The sequence below is a fragment of the Hemitrygon akajei genome, chromosome 31, assembly GCF_048418815.1.
Source record: "Hemitrygon akajei chromosome 31, sHemAka1.3, whole genome shotgun sequence".
In the NCBI taxonomy this organism is placed as follows: Eukaryota; Metazoa; Chordata; class Chondrichthyes; order Myliobatiformes; family Dasyatidae; genus Hemitrygon; species Hemitrygon akajei.
The window spans coordinates 34,173,763-34,201,448 of NC_133154.1; the positions used below are offsets into that span (position 1 = coordinate 34,173,763).

Below are 27,686 nucleotides of genomic sequence, written 5' to 3' on the forward strand. Positions count from 1 at the left end.
CTCACACACCGACAGAGAGAGAGAGAGAGCACACACTCACCGCTCGACAGAGGGAGAGAGCACCCACTCACACCCCGACAGAGAGAGCACACACTAATTCCCCGACAGAGAGAGCACACACTCATTCCCCGACAGAGAGAGCACACACTCGCACACAGACGGAGAGAGCACACACTCACACCCCGACAGAGAGTGAGAGAGAGCACACACTCACACCCCGACCGAGAGAGCACACAGTCACACCCCGACAGAGCGAGCAGACATTCACACCCCGACAGACAGAGCACACACTCACACCCCGACAGAGAGAGCACACACTCACACCCCGACAGAGAGAGCACACATTCACACCCCGACAGACAGAGCACACACTCACACCCCGACAGAGAGAGCACACACTCACACCCCGACAGAGAGAGCAGACACTCACACCCCGACAGAGAGAGCAGACATTCACACCCCGACAGAGAGAGCACACACTCACACCCCGACAGAGAGAGAGAGTACAGACTCACTCCCCGACAGAGAGAGAGAGTACAGACTCACTCCCCGACAGAGAGAGAGAGAACACAGTCACTCCCCAACAGAGAGACCACATACTCACTCCCCGACAGAGGGAGAGCATGCACTCACACCAGACGGACAGAGAGAGCACACACTCACTCCCCGACAGAGAGAGAGCACACACTCAAACCTCGACAGAGAGAGCCGACATTCACACCCCGACAGAGAGAGCACACACTCAAACCTCGACAGAGAGAGCCGACATTCACACCCCGACAGAGAGCACACTCTTACACGCCGACAAAGAGCACACACTCACACCCCGACAGAGAGCACACACTCACTTCCCGAGAGAGAGAGAGAGAGAGAGAGAGAGAGAGAGAGAGCACACACTCACACCCCGACAGAGAGAGAGAGAGCACGCACTCACACCCCGAAAGAGAGAGAGAGCAAACAGTCAAACCCCGAAAGAGAGAGAGAGCACACACTCAACCCCGACAGAGAGAGCACACACTCACACCTCGACAGAGAGAGCACGCACTCACACCCCGACACAGAGAGAGCACGCACTCACACCCCGACAGAGAGAGCAGACATTCACACCCCGACAGAGAGAGCACACACTCACACCCCGACAGAGAGACCACATACTCACTCCCCGACAGAGGGAGAGCACGCACTCACACCCGACGGAGAGAGAGAGCACACACTCACAGCCCGGCAGAGCGAGAGAACATACACTCACTCCCCGACAGAGAGAGAGAGCACATACTCACACCCCGGCAGAGAGAGAGAGCACACACTCACTCCCCGACAGAGAGAGAGCACACACTCACTCCCCGACAGAGAGAGAGAGCACACACTTACCCCCCGACAGGGAGAGAGAGCACACACTCACTCCCGACAGAGAGCACACACTCACTCCCCGACAGAGAGAGAGAGCACACACTCACACCCCGACAGAGAGAGCACACACTCACACCCCGACAGGGAGTGAGAGAGCACACACTCACTCCCCGACAGAGAGAGCACACACTCACTCCCTGTCAGAGAGAGAGAGAGCACACACTCACACCCCGACAGAGAGAGAGAGCACACACTCACACCCCGACAGAGAGTGAGAGCACACACTCAAACCTCGACAGAGAGAGCCGACATTCACACCCCGACAGAGAGAGAGAGCACACACTCACACGCCGACAGTAGGCACACACTCACACTCCGACAGAGAGCACACACTCACTCCCCGACAGAGAGAGCACACACTCACACCTCGACAGAGAGAGCACGCACTCACACCCCGACACAGAGAGAGCACGCACTCACACCCCGACAGAGAGAGCACACACTCACACCCCGACAGAGATTTCACGCACTCACACCCCGACAGAGAGAGCAGACATTCACACCCCGACAGAGAGAGCACACACTCACACCCCGACAGAGAGAGCAGAAATTCACACCCCATCAGAGAGAGCAGACATTCACACCCCGACAGAGAGAGCACAGTCACACCCCGACAGAGAGAGCAGACATTCACACCCCGACAGCGAGAGCACACACTCTCACACCGAAAGAGAGAGCACACACTCACACCCCGACAGAGAGTGAGAGCACACTCACACGCCGACAGAGAGCACACACTCAAACCCGACAGAGAGCACACACTCAAACCCGACAGAGAGTGAGAGCACACACTCACACCCCGACAGAGAGAGCACACACTCATTCCCCGACAGAGAGAGCACACACTCACTCCCTGACAGAGAGAGAGAGCACACACTCACACCTCGACAGAGAGTGAGAGCACACACTCACACACCGACAGAGAGAGCAGACATTCACACCCCGACAGAGAGAGCACACATTCACACCCCGACAGATAGAGCACACACTCACACCCCGACAGAGAGAGCAGACATTCACACCCCGACAGAGAGAGCAGACATTCACACCCCGACAGCGAGAGCACACACTCACACCCCGACAGAGAGAGCACACACTCACACACCGACAGAGAGAGAGAGAGAGCACACACTCACCGCTCGACAGAGGGAGAGAGCACCCACTCACACCCCGACAGAGAGAGCACACACTAATTTCCCGACAGAGAGAGCACACACTCATTCCCCGACAGAGAGAGCACACACTCGCACACAGACGGAGAGAGCACACACTCACACCCCGACAGAGAGTGAGAGAGAGCACACACTCACACCCCGACCGAGAGAGCACACAGTCACACCCCGACAGAGAGAGCAGACATTCACACCCCGACAGTGCGAGCAGACATTCACACCCCGACATACAGAGCACACACTCACACCCCGACAGAGAGAGCACACACTCACACCCCGACAGAGAGAGCACACAATCACACCCCGACAGAGAGAGCAGTCATTCACACCCCGACAGCGAGAGCACACACTCACACCCCGACAGATAGAGCACACACTCACACCCCGACAGAGAGAGCAGACACTCACACCCCGACAGCGAGAGCACACACTCACACCCCGACAGAGAGAGCAGACATTCACACCCCGACAGCGAGAGCACACACTCACACCCCGACAGACAGAGCACACACTCACACCCCGACAGACAGAGCAGACACTCACACCCCGACAGAGAGAGCAGACATTCACACCCCGACAGAGAGAGCACACACTCACACCCCGACAGAGAGAGCACACACTCACACCCCGACAGAGAGTGAGAGCACACACTCACACACCGACAGAGAGAGCAGACATTCACACCCCGACAGAGAGAGCACACACTCACACCCCGACAGAGAGAGCACACAATCACACCCCGACAGAGAGAACAGACATTCACACCCCGACAGCGAGAGCACACACTCACACCCCGACAGAGAGAGCACACACTCACACCCCGACAGAGAGAGCACACACTCACACCCCGACAGAGAGAGCAGACATTCACACCCCAACAGACAGAGCACACACTCACAGTCCAGTGAGAGAGGAGAGACAGAGAGAGAGAAAAATGCACAGTCCCGAGGGAGAGATACAGACTGACAGACCGACAGCGAAGGCAAACACTAACAACCCCAACATAGAGACATACAGACAGACGGACAGCGAAGGCAAACACTCACATCCCAGACAGAGTGACAGAGAGAAAACACTAATTCCCCAGACAGACAGAGAGCAAACACTCCTAGTCCAGGCATCAGGCAAACAATCACACCCCGGACAGAGAGAACAATACCAACAGTGTTGCCATGTTAGCTTCTTGTTTCCAAAAATATATTTCCAGAAAGCCACAGCTGTCAGAAATTTACAGTCAGCAAGCTTTTTACTGTGCAGAGCATCTCTCAGTGAGCCGGCACACTAGGCTCTCCTGCATCGTCAACAAAATACAAGAACTCAGCAGGTCAGGCAGCATCTATGGAGGGGAATAAACTGTTGATGTATTGGGCCAAGACCTGTCATCAGGACTGGAAAGCAGGCGGGAGAAAACCAGAATAAGAAGACGGGTGAGAAGGAGTCCAAGATGGCAGGTGATAGGTAAGACAAAATGGTTGGTTTCCGGATTGGGGGATAAAGTGATAATCTGGGAGTTGAGAGGTGGAAAATATAAAGAGCTGAAGAAGGAACCTGATAGGAAAGGAGTGTGGACCGTGGGTGAAAGGGAATTTGGAGGGGAATCAGATGGAGGTAGTTGGCAAGTGAGTAGAAGAGAGGGGTTAAGATGGGAGCCAGAGTGGGGAAATTAAATAGAGATAATTGGAGAGAAGAGAAATGACCAAGTTAGAGAAATTGATGCTCATGTCATCAAAGTGGAGGCTACCGAGATAGAACATGAGGCACTGCTTCTCCACCCTGCAAGTCGCCTCACTGTGTCAGTGGAGGAGGCCTTAGACTGACATTTAGGAATGGGAATGGGGACTGGAATTAAAAAGGTTAGCCACAGGGAAATCGTGTCTATTGCAGATGGAACAAAAGTGCTCAGCAAAGCAGTCTCCCAATCTAAATCAGGTCTCACTGATGTACACAATCATTATCCCGAATCGCCTTTTGTGTGTGCAGAGAAGCAGGCCAGGGCTCTATCCAGTTATGCAAAAATATACAAAAATCTATCATTATTTAAAAATAAATCTTCTTTCAAAATATTTCCCAGTCAAGGAACTCATTGGCATTTTCTCATTGTCTTTGTGTGTAGCTGAGGTCCACTCCTTTGTATGCCAAGTTGGCGAAGTCATGGTGTGACTATTTTTCATTCCAGCATAGTTCTGGTTGAGTGTTTATTTTTCCTTTGTTCCTCTTTCTTTTATTTCACACCATTGGTCGCAAACGTCAGTGACCCAAAGTGCAAAGAAAGTGCAGAGTTGGCAACTGTGACTCTAGCCTCCAGTAACCTTTAACCCTGAGACATGCCGGAGGTCTAGGGACACCAAGGTGTTTCTGGGTACAGTAGACAGTGAATCGACTTGAACCTGTAAAAGACAAAGTGATATTTTATTGGTTTTATTTACAGATACAGCACGGTGACAGGCTCTTCTGGTCCAACAAGCCTGTGCTGCCCAGTTACACCCATGTGGCCAATTAACTGACTGACTCACACGCCTTTGGACTGCGGGAGGAAACTGGAGCACCCGGAAGAAACCCATGCAGTCAGGGGGAGAACGTACAAACTCCTTACAATGGCGGGAATTGAACCCCGATCACTGGCTCTGTAACGCTAACCGGAACGCTACAGGGCCACCCCAACGATATATCTCACTGCATATGACAGTGATATTAAACCTGATACTGATTCATCAGCCACTTAAACTGTGTGCAATCTACACTGGGCCATTAAACCACCAATCTGTGCATCAATGGAATGTGAGAGGAAACCAAGGCTGCTGGAGAAAACCACAAAACCACAGGGAAAAGTGCAAATTCCACCCTCACAGGAATGCTGCTCTCCAGTGTTTGCTCAGTGCTACCCTCCAGTGTTCGTTCGGTGGAAGAGACAATTTAGACCAGGACAATTTACCATCAATCTGGCCATGACACTCAGGGACCTGGGTTATATTATTACTTTTTTTACCCCTCTCTTTGTGACTGTTTTTTTAATCTGAAATTGTAACCATATGTGTTACTTGTGCTGTGTGCTGCGGGTAATGTGTTTTGCACCTTGGCCCCGGAGGAATGCTCTTTGTGTACGGTTAAATCATAATTCAACCTGAACTTGAGGATTGGCCCTGGCTCACTGGTGCTGTGAGAAGCAGCTCTACCTCTGGAATATTACATTTCTTTGCTTCACCACTCCCCAGTGGTGCCATCTTGTTTTCAACTCTGCCTCTCTCAGTTATTCCATTAATGTCACTCCAGCATTCCTTTTTACACCACCGCAGTTCTGTATTTCAACCTTTGCACAATTCTGCTGTTCTCCGCTTTTCACTCCATTTATTATTAACATGTATCTGGTAATTCTGTGAGCTTCATGCGAATAAAGAAGTTATTTGTTTGGTATTGAGATCCAGGGCAGAATAGGCCCTTCCAGCCCTTCGAGCTGCAGTCCCCAGCAACCCCCGATTTAATCCTGACCTAACCACAGGACAATTTACAACCAACTAACCTGCCAACCTGTATGTCTCTGGACTGTGGGAGGAATCCGGAGAAAACCCACGTGCACACAGGGAGGATGTACGGACTCCTCATAGATGACATCAGACTGAACTCTCTAGACCAACACCCTAAGCTGCAATAGCATCACGCTAACTGCTACACTACCGTGGCTCCACAATTTCATTGAACCCTGCTGTATATCAAGATCAAGTTCAATTGTTAGTCGCCCATACACATCTATACAGCTAAACAAAACAGTGATTCTCCGGGGCTAAGGTGCAAAACACAGAGCTCTCACACGGAGCACACAGTCACAAAAATTATATTCGCACAAATCCCTGAATGGCAGGGATAGCGAGTGGGATGTTGCCTTGGAGCCACGTTTCTGCAAGAACAAGTACGCAGCAGTTCCTCATTTCACCTTTTGATCAGCAGCAGACAAAGGCAATGCAGCTTGTCTTCCAGGGAGTGGACACTGGAGTGCAGCCCTAACAGGAGAACCAGAATTCAGGGGCAGCCCTCAAACTCAGCATGGATTCCGGTGCACCCGTCAAGCCTCTGTTCACTCCCACACCACCTCCAGCACCTCCTCCCCCGGGTGGCTGTGACAGGCAGCACTGAGGCATGAAAGCCTGGTCTGCGCAACAACTGAAGCCACACAGCTCCCCCACCAACAGTCTCATCAATGAAGTAGACTTTCGTATCACCAATATCCAACAGGGTCTTGCCATTGCAAGAAAAACATTTAAGACAAACATTTGCACCCTTTGTTAGACCCAGAGCAGCCATAGCGACCAAGTGCACTGCCATCTTACTGAAAGAAGACTGTCAGTTCAACAGAAAAGGTCATCGGCTACAGTCTACCATCACTGCAGGATTTAGAATATAGAAAACCTACAGCACAATACAGGCCCTTCGGTCCACAATGCCCTGCCGAACACGTACTTACTTTAGAGATTACCTAGAGTTACCAATATCCCTCTATTTTTCTAAGCTCCATTTACCTATCCAGGAATCTCTTAAAAGACCTTGTCGTATCCGCCTCCATGTCCGTCATTGGCAGCCCATTCCACGCACTCACCACCCTCTGTGTAAAAAATTTACCCCGACATCTCCCACGTACCTACTTCCAAGCACCTTAAAACTGTGCCCTCTGGTGCTAGCCATTTCAGCCCTGGGAAAAAGCCTTTGACTATCCACACAATCAATACCTCTCATCATCTTATACACGTCTATCAGGTCACCTCTCATCCTCCGTCACTCCAAGGAGAAAAGGCCAAGTTCACTCAACCTATTCTCATCAGGCATGCTCCACGATCCAGGCAACATCCTTGTAAATCTCCTCTGCACACTTTCTATAGTTCCCACATCCTTCATGTTGTGAGGAAACCAGAACTGAGAACAGTACTCCAAGTGGGGTCTAACCAGGGTCCTATATAGGTGTAACATTACCTTTCGGCTCTTGAACTCAATCCCACGGTTGATGAAGGCCAATGCTCTATATGTGTCCAGGACAAAGAAGCAAGCAGGAAGAATCATTGTGGGCACTACCCACTCTGCAAACTGCCTTTCCTAAAGCTCTCTTCCAAAAGTGCTATAGGGCTATCAAAACAAAATCTTCAAACCATTTTAGAAGTTTCTTCCCCAGGCAGTTAATCTGATCAATCATTTTAGTTAGACCCCACCCCACTCTATTACCTCATTCACTGCACTGTAAACACTTTAATCCACTTCTTATAATGCTGTTTACATTGTAAGTGCATACTGGTATTGAAGTATTTATACACATTTTATTCTACATTTGAACTTCAACTTCTAACTTTGTTTTTATATGATTTTTTTATAATTGTTGAATGTTGCTGTTTTTGTTGCATGTCATGCCCTGACCAACACACCACAGAAAAGTCCTAACACGTTGTTGGATTAGTGTGTTTAATTGTTATTTTATCTGCAATTTAACCATTAACTGTCTGCTTGTATCTTATATAACTACCTATTTAGATATACAGTAACTCATTAGTACATGTCCTAGTGGTCACAGTATTTATATGCATTGCTTCAGTGCGTCCCCTAGTGGTTACAGTTCTTTGTATCATTCTGGAATGCTCTGCAGAGTTTTCTGGTACCATGTCATTTGAATAGGGACTATCTGATTGGTTAACTCTTATCTGTATATATCCTTTCTATGGTATAAGAAGAGCTGAATACATGGCCCCGAAATCTTTCAGTCTCGTCTCTGTTCTTTGTTCTTAGTCACTAGCCACTGCTTCTCCGTGTTTCTGATCCTTTTTGTTCTATCAAAGCTTAATAAAACAATTATGAAGCACATTTTATGCCTCTTTCCTGACTTCCGAAAAAATCTTGGATTAAGACCTTAGAATCCAACATGTAAATATCTATGGCGAATGACCTTGGGTGGGCGAGAAGGTCCAGCAAGGAAGGGAATCCGTCACCCAGCCTGCATGTGACTCCAGACCCACCACAGACTCTTCACTGCTGTCCCAATTCAGGGGCAAAGAAGGATGGATAGAAAATGCTAGCACTGCCGGTGATGAGATAAGGAAGCAGAAAAAGAAGGAGCAGAGATATTCTGGAAGGAGGGGTGAAGAAGACTGCGCAAGTGGGGTAGATTATGGTGGGATTTGAGGCATTACTGAATGGAGAGTCAGTGAGCAAAGGAGCGGAACAGACAAATGGGGTGATGCCAATGTGACATGGACCATAGTGTCTCACGTGGCTAATTTTACAGAGGGGAGAGGGAACAGACCGTGAGAGGGACATAACAAAAATCAGAAAAAAATTGCAGATTTGTCAAAGCCAGAAAATGTTGGAAACACTCAGCAGGCCAATCAGCTCCTGCAGAGAGAAGAACAGAGTCATTGTTGCAGGTCTAAAGGCCTCGTCTGATTTTCCATCTGAGATGCTGTCTCTGCTCCCCTCTCGACAGATTCTGCCTGACCAGCCCAGTGTCCCCACATCTCTCCGATCGGCCCAATGTCCCCACATCTCTCCGACCGGCCCAGTGTCCCCAAATCTCTCCGACCGGCCCAGTGTCCCCAAATCTCTCCGACCGGCCCAGTGACCCCAAATCTCTCCGACCAGCCCAGTGACCCCAAATCTCTCCGACCGGCCCAGTGTCCCCACATCTCTCCGACCAGCCCAGTGTCCCCACATCTCTCCGACCGGCCCAGTGTCCCCAAATCTCTCCCACCGGCCCAGTGACCCCACATCTCTCCGACCGGCCCAGTGTCCCCACATCTCTCCGACCGGCCCAGTGTCCCCACATCTCTCCGACCGGCCCAGTGACCCCACATCTCTCCGACCGGCCCAGTGACCCCACATCTCTCTGACCGGCCCAGTGACCCCACATCTCTCCGACCGGCCCAGTGTCCCCACATCTCTCCGACCGGCCCAGTGTCCCCACATCTCTCCGACCGGCCCAGTGACCCCACATCTCTCCGACCGGACCAGTGACCCCACATCTCTCCGACCGGCCCAGTGACCCCAGTGCTCTCTCCTTTCTCTGGAGAGATGGAACCAATGGGGCTTCAGCCATAAAACCCTGTAGGAACTCAGAAGGCCAGGCAGCATTCATGGAAAGGAACAATCGATGCTTCAGGTTGAGACACCTCATCAGGACAGGGGAAGAAACCAGAATAAGTAGTTGGAGGAGGAGGAGAGAAGTAAAAACTGGAAGGTCATAGGTGAAGCCAGTGTCCTGCGGTCAAGTAAGAAGCTGGGAGGTGTTTGGTGGAAAATGTAAAGGGCTAAAGAAGAAGGAATCTGATAGCAAAGGAGAGTGGACTACGGGACAAAGGGAGTGAGGAGGGGACCAGGTGATAGGCAGGTGAAGAGAAGAGGAGAGGTTAGAGTGGAGTCAGGCAGGAATGAAAGAAGAGGGAAGGGGAGAGGGGGAAAATAACCAATTTAGAAAAATCGACGTTCATGCCATCAAGTTGGGGGGCTACCCGGGTGGAATATGAGGGGTTGCTCCTCCACCCTGAGGATGGCCTTATCTTGGCATTTCAGCTTCAGCTGCGGGTGAGGTGAGGCAGCGCCTCTGCCTCCACTAAGACCGCTGAGCGGCGGCAGAGTGGTAACATCCATTGGGGTTGGGATGACGGTCACACTGTACAGAACAGACAGCTGCAATCCGAGCGCCAATCTTAGTCAATCCAATTCCTCCAAGGACACAGCAGATTCAAGTGAACTCACCTGGACGGGTCCTCATCAACAGAAAATGATCCCTTCATCTCAATGATATTTCTTTTGTTCTCAAAGGTTCCGTAACTTAAAGTGACCTAGAAGGAAACATATTAATTTAAAAATCTGTTTCCTGTTAGTTTGTTCTGCGCTCACTTCCTGAGATGTGAATGATTTCATGATTTAAGTAACTAAAACAAACCTCTCATTGACTATCTAAGCAAACTCAGTACAGTCATCTAGTCCAATCAACCACAATCTCAACCCATTTTCAATGTCGTCAGCCACAATTTCCCAACCACAATCCATCCCACTCTCACAAGTCCCATTCCCAGTGTCCTCTGGATCCAGCTTCACCTCTTCCATAACCACGATCCCTCCACTGTTCACAAGCCCCATTCCCAGTGTCCTCTAGAAGCAACTTCAACTTTTCCTCAACTATGATCCATTCCACTGTTCACAAGCCCCATACCCAATATCCTCTAGATCCAACTTTGCTTCTTTCATAACCACAATCCATCCCACTGTTTACCAACCCCACACCCAATGTCCTCCAGAATCGACTTCGCCTCTTCTGCAAACATAATCCATCTCACTGTTCAGAAGCCCCATCCTCCAAATCAGCGGTTCCCAACTTGGGTTCCATGGAGCTCTTGCTCAATGGTATCGGTCCATCACATAAAAAAGATTGGGAACCCCTGCTCTAAATCCAGTTTTACCTCTTTCCCAACCACGATCAATCTCACTGTTCTCACGGCCCATCCCAATGTCCTCTAGACCTATCTTCAACTTTTCCCCATCCACGATCCATCCCACTGTTCACAAGTCCCATATGTCCCTAGTCTGACAAATGGAGTCACCATCTGCCTCATCTTGATCTTGCACTTTATGGTTTATCTGCTCTGCACTGTCTCTGTAGCTGTTCCACGTAGTTATTGTTTTACCTTGTTCTACCTCAATTCACCATGTGATGATCTGATCTTATGGACAACATACAAGACAAGCTTTTCACTGTATCTCGGTACCTTTGACAATAATAAACCAATTCCAATTCCACCGCCCTCTATGGAAGTCACGCTGTGCTGGGCAGAGTGTTGCCTGGTCATATCGACTCAGGGGACCAGGGTTACACACCTGGGATTGAACCTGGGCTCGGGAAACCAGCTGCAAGTTCTCCAGGTGCGAATGGAAAAGTGGACTTCGAATCAGGCTCACGCCCAGGATGGCCTCGATGATGTAACCGATGGTGCAGTCGTCAGGGAGACGGATTCGCTCTGCCGTGTTCATAAAATGCCCGTTGCTGGTCGGAAAAGGGAAGTAGTTAAATGTGCACCTTCAATAACACTTCTTTAAATTTACTTTTCAGTTCAGAAGTTAAGGTTATGGACCAAGTGCTGGTGAATCAGATAATTTACTTTTATTTACATAGACACAGCACGATAACAGGCCCTTCCAGCCTAATGAGTCCATGCCAACCAATTACACCCATGTGACCAATGAACCTACTAGCCCTCATGTCCTCAGACTGTGGGGGGAAACTGGAGCACTCAGAAGTAACCCATGTGGGCACAGGGAGAATGTCTAACTGTGGTCGGATTGGAACCCCAATCGCTGGGGCTGTAATAGCGTTACCCTAACCGTGCCGCTCCATGGAAACAGGGATCGGAAGGCCTGTTTGATTCTCTCTCTCTTTGACGGTTATTCCACAGGGGTTAGCCACGTTTCCTGTCCCCTCCCGGGTGTGGCTAACCTCGGGCTATCTGAATGGCATTTCTGTCACCAGTGTTGCTGGGGAAAGTGGCTGAGGCAGGGACAATAACAACATCATTTATAGATCGATTGATTGATTGATTGATTGATTGATCGTGATAGAGCGGAATAGAGCCTCCAGACCTTCAAGTTGCACCATCCAGCAACCCCCGATTTAACCTGAACCTAATCATGGTTCAATTTTAATAACTAATTTATAAAACAGTTGAGCAGGGAAGTTACAGAGGGTGTTGGATGTGGATGTAGAATTTTCGTTTGTCTTGCATTTTACATATTACCTATAATTGTTCAGTGAATTTACCAGTAATTGAAATATAGCTGATCCTGCATTTTTTCTAGAAGCTTCTTGGTATTTCTGCAGAAGGTATCACACCATTTGAATCTGCCTGTTTCATAGGCTACAGCGTATCTTAACTCCAGTCTGACTGCAAGTTAACCACAACCTTTTCATCTTTATCTTCTTGATTCTTTGACAGAGCCAGCGATTAGTGCTCAGGCTCTGCCGCTGTCTGTGAGGAGTTGGTGCTTTTCCTCAGTAACCACATCAGGTTTCGCTGGGTGCTCCGGTTTCCTCTCACTTCCCAACCACGCAGAGGCACCCAAAGGGTGGCAATGCTTCGGGGCTGCACCCAGCACATCCTCAGACTGTGCTGGCCGTTGGCACGAGCAACACATTTCACTACAACACACACAGAATGCTGGAGGAACTCAGCAGGTCAGGCAGCATCTGTGGAAAGAGTACAGTCGACGTTTCTGGCCGAGACCCTTCGGCAGGACTGAGAAGGAAAGGGGAAGATGCCCGAATAAAAAGGTGGGGGGAGGGGAAGGAGGCTCGCTGGAAGCCAATAGAAGAAGCCAAGTGGGTGGGAAAAGTCAAGGGCTGGAGGAGAAAGAATCTGATAGGAGAGGAGAGTGGACAATAGGAGAAAGGGAAGGAGGAGGGGACCCAGGGGGAAGTAATAAGCAGGTGAGAAGAGGTTTGTTTCAATGTACGTTTTGATAATTTGATAAGAATGAGACAAATAAAGCCAATCTTTATCTTAAACAGAAGAGGTTCCATATTTGCTGGAAATCCAGCATGTGTCCTGATGAAGAGTCTCAGCCCGAAACTGTTTATTCACTTCGATCGACACTGCCTGACCTGCTGAGTTCCTCCAGTATTTTGTGTGCAACTAATCATGTTTATCCAATGATGGGCAAGGATCACAAAAAACTTCACACCAGGGTCAACAGGAAACTGATGTAAAGGTCTCAGTCAACAAAGTTTGGTGCAGGGGCATCACTGGATGAATGTTTCGTCAAGACTTCTGGTGATGGCGAACACCTACCTGGCCCAGGGCATCATCTTCAGTGCCAAGCCACGGCTGATACAGAACCCAGCACCTCCCGTGGCAAACCAAAAGCGCACCGATTTCTGTAAAAACAAGACCAAACATTCTTATCCTCCTCGCTCCAGAGAAAACAGACCCCTCTTCTCTGATCCCCAGGGAAAACAGACCCCTCTTCTCTGATCCCCAGGGAAAATAGACCCCTCTTCTCTGATCCCCAGGGAAAACAGATCCCACATCTCTGATCTCTCCAGGGAAAATAGACCCCTCTTCTCTGATCCCCAGAGAAAACAGACCCCTCTTCTCTGATCCCCAGGGAAAACAGACCCCTCTTTTCTTATCCCCAGGGAAAACAGATCCCACATCTCTGATCTCTCCAGGGAAAATAGACCCCTCTTCTCTGATCCCCAGGGAAAACATACCCCTCTTCTCTGATCCCCAGGGAAAACAGACCCCTCTTCTCTGATCCCCAGGGAAAACAGACCCGTCTTCTCTGATCCCCAGGGAAAACAGACCCCGCTTCTCTGATCCCCAGGGAAAACAGACCCCTCTTCTCTGATCCCCAGGGAAAACAGACCCCGCTTCTCTGATCCCCAGGGAAAACAGACCCCGCTTCTCTGATCCCCAGGGAAAACATACCCCTCTTCTCTGATCCCCAGGGAAAATAGACCCCTCTTCTCTGATCCCCAGGGAAAACAGACCCCTCTTCTCTGATCCCCAGGGAAAACAGACCCCTCTTCTCTGATCTCTCCTCATAACTCTTGACCTCACAATTAACCTTGCCATGGTCCTGTCATCTTGTCTGCCTGCTCTGCACTTTCTCCGTTACTGTAACAAGTTATTCTGCAAGCTGTTGTTGTCTTCCCCTTGTTGTGATGAAATGATCTGTGTGGACAGTGTGCTCAGGGTGACAAGGTAGCACCGTGCTTAGTGCGACACTATTACAGCTCAGGGCATCGGAGATCAGAGTCCCATTCCGATGTTCTCTGTACATCCTCCCTGTGGAATGCACGAGTTTCCTCCGGTGCTCTGGTTTCCTCCCACAGTCCAAAGGCGTACTAGTCAGTAGCTTAAATTGTCATTGTAAATTGTCGTGTGATTAGAGTAAGGTTAAATCGGGGTTGCTGGGCAATGCAGTTCAAAGGGCCAGAAGGGCTTATTCTGCATTGTATCCCAATAAATGTAATAAAGCAATGTTTTTTCTATGTGTGTACCAATTTATCGATTCCCACCGGTACGTCTGAGACCTCCTGTTATTTATGCAGAAGCTGTTGATGTCTTTTACTTTTTCTTTCGCTTCCTGCTACTGTGTCTTGGGTGTACTGACCACTGGCATGCTCCTCATATTCCTCATTGCTCACGTGGGCCACAGGGCAATATGATAGAGTAGCAGCTGGCAAAACGTTTTATAGCACCAGCAATCGGTGTTCAATTCCCGCTGCAGTCCATAAGGAGTTTGTACATTCTCCCCATGACTGTGTGGGTTTCTTCCCACATTCCAGAGATGTATGGGTTGGTGTTACTGAGTAGCGGGCATGCTGTGTTGTATATGGTGACATATATGTACCTTGTTGATAAAATGAATCTCAAGGTTGTATATGATGACATATATGTACCTTGTTGATAAAATGAATCTCAGGGTTGTATATGGTGACACTTTTGTACCTTGTTAATAAATTTACCCTGAACTCTGCTCTTTCCTCATAGCCTTGTTACCTGCACCTACACACTTCCGCCACTAGATGGAGCTGCATCCAAGTATGGCAACACCAACCCATCACCAACTAACACGAGAGAGAGAAAAAGGAGCAGGGAGCGGCCACTCGGCCCCTCAGTTCTGTCCCACTAATTCAATGAGATCATGGCTGACCAACCCCAGGTCTCATCACCTTATCCCTCAGTTCCCAGATCCCACCTACTTTAAGAAGATTACTATCGTCCCGGTACCTGAAAAAACCAAGATAACGTTCCTACACAAATGGCAACCTGTGGTTCTGACACACACCATCATAAAGAGCTTGGATTTCAAAGAGGGGTTTCACAGACTACCTTGATTGATGATTTTGCACCTTATCATTTACCCGCACTGCACTTTCTCTGTAGCTGTACACTTTATTCTGCAATGTTATTGTCAAGATTGAAGATTGTTTAATGTCATTTCCAGTACACCGGTGTTAAGGAGAACAAAGTAATTGTTACTCCAGATCAGATCAGAGTACAAAAAACACAATAAGATAAGGAACAATAATTTTTAAAAACACAGTAAAAAATGGATAAGATAACTCACATACACTGATTGATAAAGTAACGCTAGGCCCAGGAGTGTCTGCACATAAGGTGACGCTGACAGGAAATGATGAAGTAGTGGTGGTTGGGGGTGTGGAGGGGTGGGTTAGTGGGTGGAGGTGTTGATCAGCCTTACTGCTTGGGGAAAGTAACTGTTTTTGAGTCTAGTGGACCTGCCGTGGATTCTGCTTTGTTCTACCTCGATGCACTGTGAAACGAATGTGGAACACAGAACAGCACTGGAACAGGCCCTTCAGCCCACAGTGTTGTACTGAACCAACTAAAATGCAAATCAAATGTCCGTATCCCTCCATCTTCCTCACATCCATGCTTCTATCCAAACTTCTCTTAAAAGCCTCGGATGTTTTAGCCTCCACTACCATATCAGACATCCACCACTCTCTGAGTAAAAAACTTACCCCTCACATCCCCCTTGAACCTACCCTGTCACCTTCAATGCATGCCCCCTGGTATTAGACATTTCAACCCAGGGAAACAGATACTCTCCGTCTCCTCTATTTATAATTCTCATAAACTTGTAAACTTCTTTCAGATCTCCCCTCAGCCTCCAATGCTGCGGCAAGACAATCCAAGTTTATCCAGCCTCCTGTGATAGCGTGTGCCCTCCAAACCAGGCAGTGCCCTGGTAAATCTCTTCTGCACCCTCTCCAAAGCCTCAACGTCCTTCCTATGATGAGGCAACCAGAAATGTACTGAATACTCCAGATGTGGTCCAGCCGGAGTTTTGTAAAGTTGCAACATTACCTCCTGACTCGAACTCAGTGCCTCGACTAGTGAAAGCAGGGATGTGTGTGAACGGTATGCAAGAGAGAGTTTTCACTGTATCTGGGTGCATGTGACAGTAATGGTATTACAGCGCCAGCGACCCGGGTTCAACTCCATCGCTGTCTGTAAGAAGTTTGTACGCTCTCCCGTGACTGTGAGGGTTTTTCTGGATGGTCTGGTTTCCGCCCACATTCCAAGGACTAATGAGGCAATGGTGGCATGAGTGACGTGGGCTCATTGGGCCAGAAGGGCCTATTACTGGGCAGTATCTCTAAATAAATACATAATGCAACAACAATTATCTACCTCTCTTTAGAGGATTCGGCCTCCATGACACGCTGACGACACCAAGCCATGATGCAGAATTAAGTTTTTCACTCTACCTCGATCCTCCTCCAAGAGAAGCACACACCTTATCATAGGCTTGCATGCGTCAATGACCCGGAGAGCTAGTGTGTGTTGGCTGAAGTCAGGGCTTTATGCTTTGGCTCCTGTAGGGTCACTGTTTTCCAAATAGGTAGAAAATTCAAAAGTCAGAGGTGCAAAGGGGACTTGGGAGTCCTTGTGCAGGATTCCCTAAAGGTTAACTTGCAGGTTATGTCCGTTGTGAGGAAGGCAAATGCAATGTTGGCATTTATTTCAAGAGGACGAGAATATGAAAGCAAGGATGTAATGCTGAGCTTTATAAAGCATTGGTCAGACCGTGCTTGCAGTATTGTGAGCTGTTTTTGGTCCCTTATCTGAGAAAAGATGTGCTGGCCTTCGAAAAGGTCCAAAGGAGGTTCAGGAGAATAATTCTGGGAATGAAAGGAACGTTAATGTTAATGTTTGAGGAGCGTTTCTGTACTCACTGGAGTTTAGAAGAATGAGGGGGAATTTCATTGAAGCCTATCAAATATTGAAAGGCCTAGATAGTATGGATGTGGAGAGGATGTCTCCTATAGTAGGGGAGTCTAGTAGGACCGGAAAGCACAGCCAAAGAATAGACGAGAAGGAATTTCTTCAGCCAGAAGGTGGTGAATCTGTGGAATTCATTGCCACAAATGGCTGTGGAGGCCGAGTCATTGAGTGTACCTAAGGCAGTGGTTGCTAGTTTCTTGGTTAGTCAGGGTATTAAAGGTTTTGGGGAGAAAGCAGGAGAATAGAGTTGTGTGGGATAATAAATCAGCCATGATGGAATGGCAGAGCGGACTCCATTCCGCCTAATTCCGCACCTTGTGTCTTGTGGTTCCGGGAACAAGATGTGCCAGGAGCTGGAATGGCGTGCCAGTCCACAACTTCCTCAACTTTATTCCTTAGAGTCATAGAACACTACAGCACAGAAACAAGCCCTTCAGTCATCCAGTCCATAATGATCTGGTCTTCTGCCTAGTCCCATCTACCTGCAGCTTTCAAACCGCTCCTCAACCACGTGCCCATCCAAACTTCTCTTAAACAATAGAATGAACCGTCACTTCTCCTGGCAGCTTGACCCACCCTCTGAGAGCAGAAGTTCTTCCTCAGATTCCCCTTAAATATTTCACCTTTCACACTTAACCTATGACCTTTTGCTCTTGTCTCACTCACCCTGAGGGGAAAAAGCCCTAATGGATTCACCCCATCTCTACCCCTCATTGATTTGGATACTTCTATTGCCCTTCCTAAATCGAAGTATTGAGTACAGCAGTTGGGATGCCATGATGAAATTGTACAAGATGTTAGTAAAGCCAAATTTGAAGTATTGTCTGCAGTTTTGGTCACCTACCTATAGGGAAGGTAGAAAGAGTACAGAGAAGATTTACAAGGATGCTGTTGGGTGTGAGGACTTGAGTTATATGGAAAGGTTGAATAGGTTACAACTTTATTCCCCAGAGTGTAGGAGAATGAGGGGAGATTTGATAGCAGTATATGAAATCATGAGGGGTCATTATCATCATTTTGTGCCAAATCTATGAAGGGTCCAGATGGGTAAATGCACGTAGGCTTTTTCCATGAGGTTGGGTGAGACTAGAATGAGAGGTCAGAGGTAAGGCTGACAGGGGAAATATTTATGGAGAACTTCTTCACTCAGAGGGTGGTGAGTGTGCAAGGAGCTGCCAGTGGAGGTGGTGGATGATTGCAACATTTAAGACAAGTTTGGATAGGTACATGGCTGGGAGGAGAGGTATGGAGGGCTATGGTCTGGGTGTGGCTTGATGGGACTAGGCAGAATAGCAGTTTTGCACAGACTAGACAGACAACACTAGATTTCTGTGTTGTCCTGCTTGATGACTCAATAACTCTCTCCTTATTCTCCTACGCTCCAGGGAATGAAGTCTTAATCTTTTCTTGTAACTCAGGTCCTCAAGTGCAGGCAACGTCCTCGTCAATTTTCTCTTTACACTCCCTGCAATTAGTAACTTTTTTAAGATTGGCTTTATTTGTCACATGTCCATCAAGGTGCTACGTGCGTTTTAGCCTCACATCAAGTCGGTGAGGATTGCGCTGGGTGCCACACTTCTGTTGCCAACAAAGCACGCCGGAAACAAATTAATCCTTACTGACACGTCTTTCCTTTGCACCTGGAAAAAACCCACACAGTCACAGGGAGGATCTACAAACTCTTTACAGACCATGGCAGGGATCAAACCTAATCGGTGATCACTGGTGCTATAAAATTACTGCACTAAACGCTACACACCGTACCGCGCCGAGTGAAATTTAAATTCCAGCGGGATTCCTGTCGCTGGGAAATCCGGAGCCGCTCACCGTTTTATTGTTGGGCAGCTTCTCAGATGCCTCAATTGGCCGGTCCAGGCTGGGCTTTCCCACGTAGACGTCCTGCGTCGGGGGGAAGCTGGACAGGAGCTCGAGCAGAGCGCGGACGTTGACATAGTTATCATCGTCGACGTGGCAGAACCACCTGGAGAGAGGGGCAGAGAGAAGAGGGGCGGGGGTAAGGGGGCCATCAGAAGTAAAGCCTTCCCCACCACTGAGCACACCTGCAACAGAGCACTGCTATCAGGAAGGAGGTACAGGAGCCTCAGGGCCCATACCACCAGGTTCAGGAACAGTTACAACCCATCAACCATCGGGCACCTGAACCACAGTGAATATCTTCACTTGCCTCAACATTGAACTGTTCCCACAACCAATGGACTCCCTTTCAAGGGTTCTTCATCTCATGTTCTTGATATTTAATATTATAATCATTATTATTTTCTTTGTTATATTTAGCACATTGCTTGTTTGTCCATCCTGTAGGGTGCGGCCTTTCATTGATTTGATTATGTTTCTTTGGGTTTACTGTAAATGCCCACAAGATAATGAATCTCAGGGTGACATATATGTACTTGGATAATTAATTTACTCAACTTTGGTGTTGACATTCCCCATGTACTTGCTACCTTCCACCACTGGATGGCGCTTCATACAGCAATGATCCACCTACACGCCACTAACTACCACCCACAAGTGCATGAGAGGAAGCAGAGTGGGAACTGGCCACTCAGCCCCTCAGTTCTGTCCCACTATTTCAATGAGATCCTGTCAATTCAATGAAATCATTGTTTGTCTGCCCTGTCGGCTGCGGCCTTTCATCGATCGTATTGTGTTTCTTGCATACCTGCAAGAAAATGAATCTCGGGGTAGCGTACGGTGACGTGTGTGTAGTTTGATAATGTTTACTTTGAGCTTTGGCTTTTGAAGAGTGGGCTGCCAACACCAGCGGTCACTCAGAGCCTGGACGGTGGACTTCAGAGCTGCGAGAGGGTGTGGGGGGAGGAAGCGGATGGAAGTCAGGCTCAGGGAGAAAGGCCTAGGTGTAGTGTGACTCTCCCTCACCCTGACAGAGGGTCCAATGAGCTGCTCGGAGCAAAGGACCCCGGTGAAGCCAGTACCAGGGCAGAGTGCGGACGCCGGTCCCGATGGGGAAGGGGAAATCAATGGGTGGCTGGCCGTTTGTGGAGGGGTGAGGGGTGAGGTCAGCAAGTGTGCAAATAGTGTGGAGTGTGCCAGAGAGTGGTGGAGTGTGTGTGAGAGCACATAGAGAATGGTCTGTATGGACTGCAAGAATACAATGCTTATCACTGTATCTCAGTACAAGGAAAAATAATCCTTGGACAGAATGGAAGTAAGTGGATTCAGGACTGATGAACTCCATTGGGATTCTCCCTCTCAACCCATTCTCCTGCCTTCTCCCCATCACCTTTGATGCCCTTATAAATCATGAACCTATCAACCTCTGCTTTAAATACACACAACAACTTGGCCTCCACAGCCTTCTGTGGCAATGAATTCCACAGATTCACCACCCTCTGGCTAAAGAAATTCCTCCTCTCTTTTCTAAAGGGATCTCACTCTAATATGAGGCTCTGCCTGCTGGTCCTAGATTTGCCCATTATATGAAACATCCTCCCCACATCTACTCGCTCTCTAGGCATTTCTACAGGTTTCTGTGAGATCCCTCCTCATTCATCAAAACTCCAGCGAGTACAGGACTAGAGCCATCAAATGTTCCTCATACATGAACCTCATCTGAACCCTCTCCGGTACCAGCACATCTTTCCTTGGATGCTCTAACTCCGAGAGCGAGCAGTGAATCTTTGCAATTTTCTGCCCTGCAGTGTTGTACAGGCTCGATCCCTTGGTGAGGTAGATATGGAGCCCGAAACAGAAATCTTTCTGTGCCTTACGGAGCTCGATGGCTCTATGAAGGGTGTGCAACAACTAGCCACTGTCTTCGCTGCCCCAGCCCCGACACTCCCTGCTCGCCTACACTGCGTTGTTACCTCTGCCACGCACCGCCCCAGTAACCTACCTCAGGCGTGATGCCACAAACACATCGAACTCTGCCGCCATCTTGCATGACAAGGCTTGGTGGCTGTGGGCAGAAGAGCAATTGGTATTGATGACCCGGTGACCTGTGAGAGGTTAGAGGTTAGAAGTTAGACATGGCCAGAGAGAGAGAGAGAATGGTAACTGAAATTTCTTAGACACAGAGTCAACGAGCACAGAACAGGCCCTTCAGCCCAACTTGTCTGTGCCAACTGTACAGCCCAGCAATCAGGCCCCTTCTGCTCACATTTAGCCCCTGGCCCTCAGAATTTCTCCTTTTCATATATTTTTCTAGTTGCCTCTTAAATGTCACTGATGTGTTCCTCTCAACCACCATTTCTGGCAGCTCATTCCTAATACGTAGCACCCTCTGCGTGAACTGTTGCCCCAATGTCGCTTTTAAATCTCTCACCCCTGACCCTACATATGTGTTCATATTTTGGCTCCTTGCCCCCCCCCCACCTTTGCCAGTCCCACTGAAGGGTCTCAGCCTGAAACTTCGACTGTTTATTCCTTTCCACAGATGCTGCCTGACCTGCTGAGCTCCTCCAGCATTTTGCGTGTGTTGCTCCAGATTTCCGGCATCTGCAGAGTCTCTTGCAAAACCTATTCCCTCTTGCTTTCAGCACACCCTCCTTGGGAAAGACAGTGTGTACTCCCTCTCCCTGTCCAAGCTGCTCACGACCCTATATACATCCCATAGGTACCCGTGGTCTCCTGCCTTCCAGGGAGTGAAGTCCTAGCCTCGGCAACCTCATAACCCTCCTTGTAACTCAGGCCCCAAGTTCAGGCAAATCTTTTCTGCACTTTTTCCAGTTTAATAACATCGCTGCTACATTAGGATGACCAAATCTGTACACGATACCCAAAGTGGGATCTCACCGATGTCATATATAAACAGCAACATAGCTGCCCAACTCCTAAACCCAATGAAGGCCAGCGTGCCATTTTGAATTGGAATTGGTTTATTATTGTGTAATAGAACATACGGAGACTGTCTTGTACATTGTTCATACAGATCAGATCGTTACACAGTGTGTTGAGGTAGAATAATAACAGAATGCAGAATAAAGTGTAACGGCTGCAGCGACGGTGTGGTGCAGGCAAACCATAGCGTGCAGGATCACAGCGATGTAGAGGGGGGTTGGGCGCCACGGTAGCATAGCGATTACAGCTCGGGATCTTCCGGAGTTCAGAGTTCAATTCCGGCACCGTCCTGTCAGACCTCCCCGTGGAATGCGTGGGCTTTCCCCGGTGCCCTGGCTTCCTGCCACAGGCCGAGGATGTGCCAGGTGGGGTAACTGGGCATTGTAAATTGCCCAATGATTAGGTGAGAGTTAATCGGGGTTGCTGACTTGAAAGGCCAGAAGGGCTGATTCCGCGCAGGATCGCTAAATAAATAAATATATATCACACAAGGGAACAATTTAATATTCTTATAACTGCAGGTTAGACGCTGGTGGGATGTGCTTTCAGGCTTTTTTTAATCTTATGCCAGATGGGAGGGGGAGAAGAGAGAATGCCTGGGTTGGGTGGGGTCTTTGATTGTGCTGGCTGCTTTACTGAGGCGGTGGGAAGTGTAGACAGAGTCCATGGAGGGGAGGCTGGTTTCCTTGATGTGCTGAGCTGCGTCCACAACTCCCTGCAATTTCTTAAACACAAGAGATCCTGCAGATGCTGGAAATCCAGAGCAACACACAAAACTCAGCGAGTCAGGCAGCACCTACAGAGCAGAATAAACAGTGAACGTTTTGGGCAGAGACTCTTCATCAGGGCTGGAAAGGAAGGGAAAAGGAGCGAGAATAAGGTGGTGGGAGGAGGGGAAGGAGAACAAGCTGGCGGGCGATCAATGAGGCCTGGTGAGGGGGGAGGAGGCCACATACAGAGCTGTTGACATATCAAGTTGTGATGGATCCAGGTAGGATGCTTTCTGTAGTTTACTAAGGTTACTTGACAATAATAAACCAATCTAACCGGCTCAGACACTAATCACCTATCAAGTAAAGAGTTAGTCGCACCTGTCCTGATCTTCAGCTCCTCGTCATCACCATCAGTGAAGATATACGTCTGGTAAAGAAGGAAAGAAGAACTGTTAGAAGGCAATCTCATTTCATTTTCAATCTTTTTTTTATTGATTTAAAAAAATAAGGATAAATACAAATCAGAGAAGTTATATCAATTGCATATTTCAATAAGAATACAAAGAAAGGAGTTTACACTGTCAAAATCATGTATAGTACAATATTGAGCTAATATATAAAAGGAACCACAACTCCTCTTAACAATTCATAAAAAAGACTCAAAATTTCTATTACGTGAATAAAAAAACCACTAAACTAACCTAAAACAAAAAAAAAGACTGGGCAGTCCATTTGAGGATATAATTACAAAAAAAAGGGAAAAATCCTTCTGGTCAAATCTGAAACTTCACGGAGACGGAAAAAAAAAAGATTACCTAAAAAAGTAAAAGGAGAAGAAAATTTAAATCATATGAAAATATTGAATGAAAAGTCACCAGATTTGCTCAAATTTAAAAGATGTATCAAACGTCCGATTCTAATTCTCTCCAAGCTGAGACACAACATAACGGAGGAGAGCCAAAACAAACCAGTGGGTGGAGTGGGGTCTTTCCAATACAATGGAATAGCTCTCCTAGCCAATAAAGCTGAAAACACTATCATACGTTGAGCAGAAGCAGGAACATTCCCTGCTTCCTTCGGAGCGATCCCAAAGATTGCCCGAAGTGAATTAGGTTGTAGGTCCAAACCTATGACTTTTGATAACATTCTAAAAACATCTCTCCAAAAATTATTTAACTTTATACAGGACCAAAACATACGAGTGTTAGAAGGCAATCTACACTAAGGTGAGCCAGCCAAACAAAATACACTGGAATGCTCATCCCCATCTGGTTCCTCCCGTTACCAAGAGCCCCACCAAAACCCCAACATTTCTATTTTATTGATTTTTATAATAACAGCAGGCCTCTCTGCCCAGCGAGCCTCTGCCGCCCAATTACACCCATGACCAGTTAACCCACTGAAGAGTAGCTTCATTTGTCACAAGTATAACAAAACAGGGTGAGATGCGTCGTCTGTGTCATTGCTCACAACGTGCCGGGGGCAGCCCGCAAGTGTTGCCCCGCTTCCAGCACCAACGTAGGACGCCCTCACCTTGGGAGCCCTAACCCGAACATCTTTGGACTGCTGGACCAGACCGGCCAGGGGAAACCCACGTGGTCACGCAGAAAGCGTACAAGCTCATTCCAGGCAATTTCCCACAGTTATCTGATCGCTGACACTGTAACAGCCACCGCGCTGCTCCTAACCCAAATGTCCTTGGACAGTTGTAGCAGACCGCGCGTGCACGGGGGAAACCCACGCACTCATGGGGAGAATGTACGCACTCCTTCCAGGCAGTAGAGGAATTGAACCTGGGCCGTTGGCATTACGCTAACTGCCACACTATTGCACCGCCCCTGAACCATACACCTTTGGAATGAGGGAGGGAACCCTCGGTCACAGGGAGAGCAGCGGAAATGGAACCCTGGTCACCGGCGCTAGGGCACCATGGCAAGTGTGGGAGGAGAGCGCCGGGAGGGAAAGACCTGATGGGGAAGAGCCATTGCCCTTAGTGCTTTGTAACCTCCCGCTGGGTTGGAGAGGGGCCGCAGGAGAAACCCGTCGGTACAAGGGGAAGGGGCTCACCTCACTCCCCCTTAAGTACTGGGGCTGGCATCTCGGGAGCAGCTTTGGTAACACGTGAGCTTGAGCAGTAACCATCATGGTCAGCTTTAAGCTGCATCTCCATCTGGTATGGGAGTAGCAACCATCCGGCCAGAAGACCCTACAAAGGACTGTGAGAATGGCCGAGAGCATCGTAGGGGTCTCCCTACCATCCATTGAGGATATTTATCAGGAACGCTGCATACGCAGGGCCCTTAGTATTATCAAGGATCTCTCCCACCCATCCAGCATCCTCTTCGACTTCCTGCCATCAGGCAGGAGACTCCGATGCATAAAGACGAGAACGGTCAGGATGGAAAACAGCTTCTTCCCTCAGGCCATTAGGCTCCTGAACTCCCCGCCCCATCGCATTCGAAGTGTCACCAGATAATTTGTACTGTATCCTACAATATTTAATTCATGCACTTTACTCGGTTTATCTATGCTTATTTCACTTGTAGATTTAATTCTTACTTTCCTAAGTTTTTGTGTTATATTTGTGATATGTCAACTACTGAGCTTTGCGCCCTGGACTGGAGAAGTGTTATCTTGACTGGTATATAGTTAAACAACAATAAACTTGACCTAACTGGACAGCTATCTTGGGCACAACCCCTCCCCACCAGCAAGGACATCTTCACAAACAGATGCCTCAAGAAGGCACCATCCATCAATAAGAACCATCACCACCCGGGATGAGCCAACTTCTCATTACTACCATCAGGGAGGGGGCACAGGAGACTGAGGACACACACTCAACACTTAAGGAACAGCTTCTTCCCCTCCACCATCAGATTTCTCAATGGTCCATGAACCATAACCACTCCCTAGTTATTCCTTTCCGTGCACTATTTTGTAATTTATCGTAATTTGATGCGTTTACTGCTGATCAGAACGACCAATTTCACTGCAGATGAGAGAATGATAACAAATCTAATTCAACAGAGACAAACTTAACCAAGCCTAATGAGGCGTAGCGGTTAGTCCAATGCTATTAGAGTTCGGGGGTCAGAGTTCAGAGTTCAATTCCAACGTGATCAGTAAAGAGTCTCTATGCCTCCTCCCCGCTGGTTTATCTGGGTGCTCCAGTTTCCTCCCGCAGTTCAAAGACGTACCAGTTAATAGGATAATTGTAGATTGTCCCGTGATTAGGCTAGGGTCAATCAGGGGTTGCTAGGCGACGTGGTTTGAAAGGCCAGAAGGGCCTGGTTTGTGCTGTATCTCAATAAATAAGTAATGGTGGCCAGTCACAAGTTTGAACCCTACCATTGTGCTGAGGCAAGGTGCCACCCACCTGGCATTTCCCTTTGTGAAACAACCCAAGATGGAGTTGGGGAGGGAGGGGGTTCAGTGAAACAGGAACAACCCAAGATGGAGGTGGGTGGGTGGGGGAGGTCAGAGAAACAGAAAGGATGTGGAATTGAACAACACCCACAAAATGCCGGGGGATCTCAGCCGGTCAGACAATATCTTTGGTGAGGAATAATCAGTCGACACTTCAGGCCGAGACCCACCAGCTGAATTTTACAGATTCTGTCCTGGGATGAGCTGACCAACGGGAATCCCAGGCAGTGGGAACACTGTGGGTGAGTCATCCCTGTCTCTGAGGCTTTGATGATGTCACCAAGTCTCAGATTAACAGGAATGCTCCCATGGGAGCTAGAATGGACCCAAAGGGCCATACGGCCTCCTTTGTGCTGTAGGAGTGAAATCAGAGATCTGGGATCGCTGCTCTGTTGAGCTCTGGTGCTTGGAGCAGGCTGCCAGAGGAAGTGTAATTAAGACAGTCCGGAGTATTCAAGCAATGGAGAAATACGTATGATCTGCAGGCAGAAGAGATCTAGTTCAGTTCATAATCGTGTTCAAGGCAGACGTTGTGGGCCAAAGGGCTTGATTGTACTGAGTCCTACGTTCTACCACATCACTGTTTCACTTTGAGGTTTGGGGTTGTCATAGTTGCAACGGAAATGTCTAACTAGGCACACATCCTGTCTGTGAATATCGATCTCTAAGACTTCCTCTTCCTCCATCTCTCTCTCCGTTCCCCACTACGGTTACTCTCTCAGCCTTCTCCTCTGGTCCCCACCCCCTTCCATCTCTCCCACGGCCCGCTCTTCTCTCCATTAACATTTCTCCTTCTTCAGCCCTTTACCCATCACCTTCCAACTTCTTACTTCATCCCTCCCTCCCCCAGCCACCTGTCCCCTGCACAAGAAAATCGAGGAAGGGGGGCAGGGGGTTGAGGAAGGGGGGGCAGGGGGGTGGAGCAAGGTAGGGGGGGTGAAGGAGGGTGAGGAGGAAGGGCGCGGGGGTTTGAGGGAGAGTGAGGAGGGGGAGGGAGGTGAGGAAGTGGGGGTGAGGAAGGGGGTCAAGGAAGGGGGGAAGGGGCGAGGAAGGGGGCGGAAGGGGCGAGGAAGGGGGCAGAAGGGGCAAGGAAGGGGAAAGGGGCGAGGATGGGGGAAGGGGGAAGGGGCGAGGAAGGGGAAGGGATGAGGAAGGGGGAAGGGGCGAGGGAAGGGGAAGGGACGAGGAAGGGGAAAGGGGAAAGGGGCAAGGAAGGTGTGGAAGGGGCGAGGAAGGGGGCGGAAGGGGCGAGGAAGGGGAAGGGGAAAGGGGCGAGGAAGGGTGTGGAAGGGGCGAGGAAGGGGGGGCAGAAAGGGCGAGGAAGGGGGCAGAAGGGGCGAGGAAGGGGGAAGGGACGAGGA

At 48.8% G+C, this 27,686-nt stretch overlaps 1 protein-coding gene across 1 annotated transcript in view; it reads right to left on the reverse strand.

Moving 5' to 3' along the window:
- Positions 1–3,757: 3,757 nt before the first annotated feature.
- Positions 3,758–27,686, reverse strand: part of LOC140719136 (beta-1,3-N-acetylglucosaminyltransferase lunatic fringe-like) — a 52,969-nt gene continuing 29,040 nt past the window's right edge. The window contains exons 2-8 of the mRNA XM_073033537.1: positions 23,275–23,323; positions 21,240–21,342; positions 19,190–19,343; positions 13,391–13,476; positions 11,427–11,592; positions 10,305–10,390; positions 3,758–4,969 (exon numbers count right to left, since the gene is read on the reverse strand). Coding sequence (XP_072889638.1) covers positions 4,918–4,969; positions 10,305–10,390; positions 11,427–11,592; positions 13,391–13,476; positions 19,190–19,343; positions 21,240–21,342; positions 23,275–23,323 — 696 coding nt within the window. The 3' untranslated portion in view covers positions 3,758–4,917. The remainder of the gene's footprint in view (positions 4,970–10,304; positions 10,391–11,426; positions 11,593–13,390; positions 13,477–19,189; positions 19,344–21,239; positions 21,343–23,274; positions 23,324–27,686) is intronic.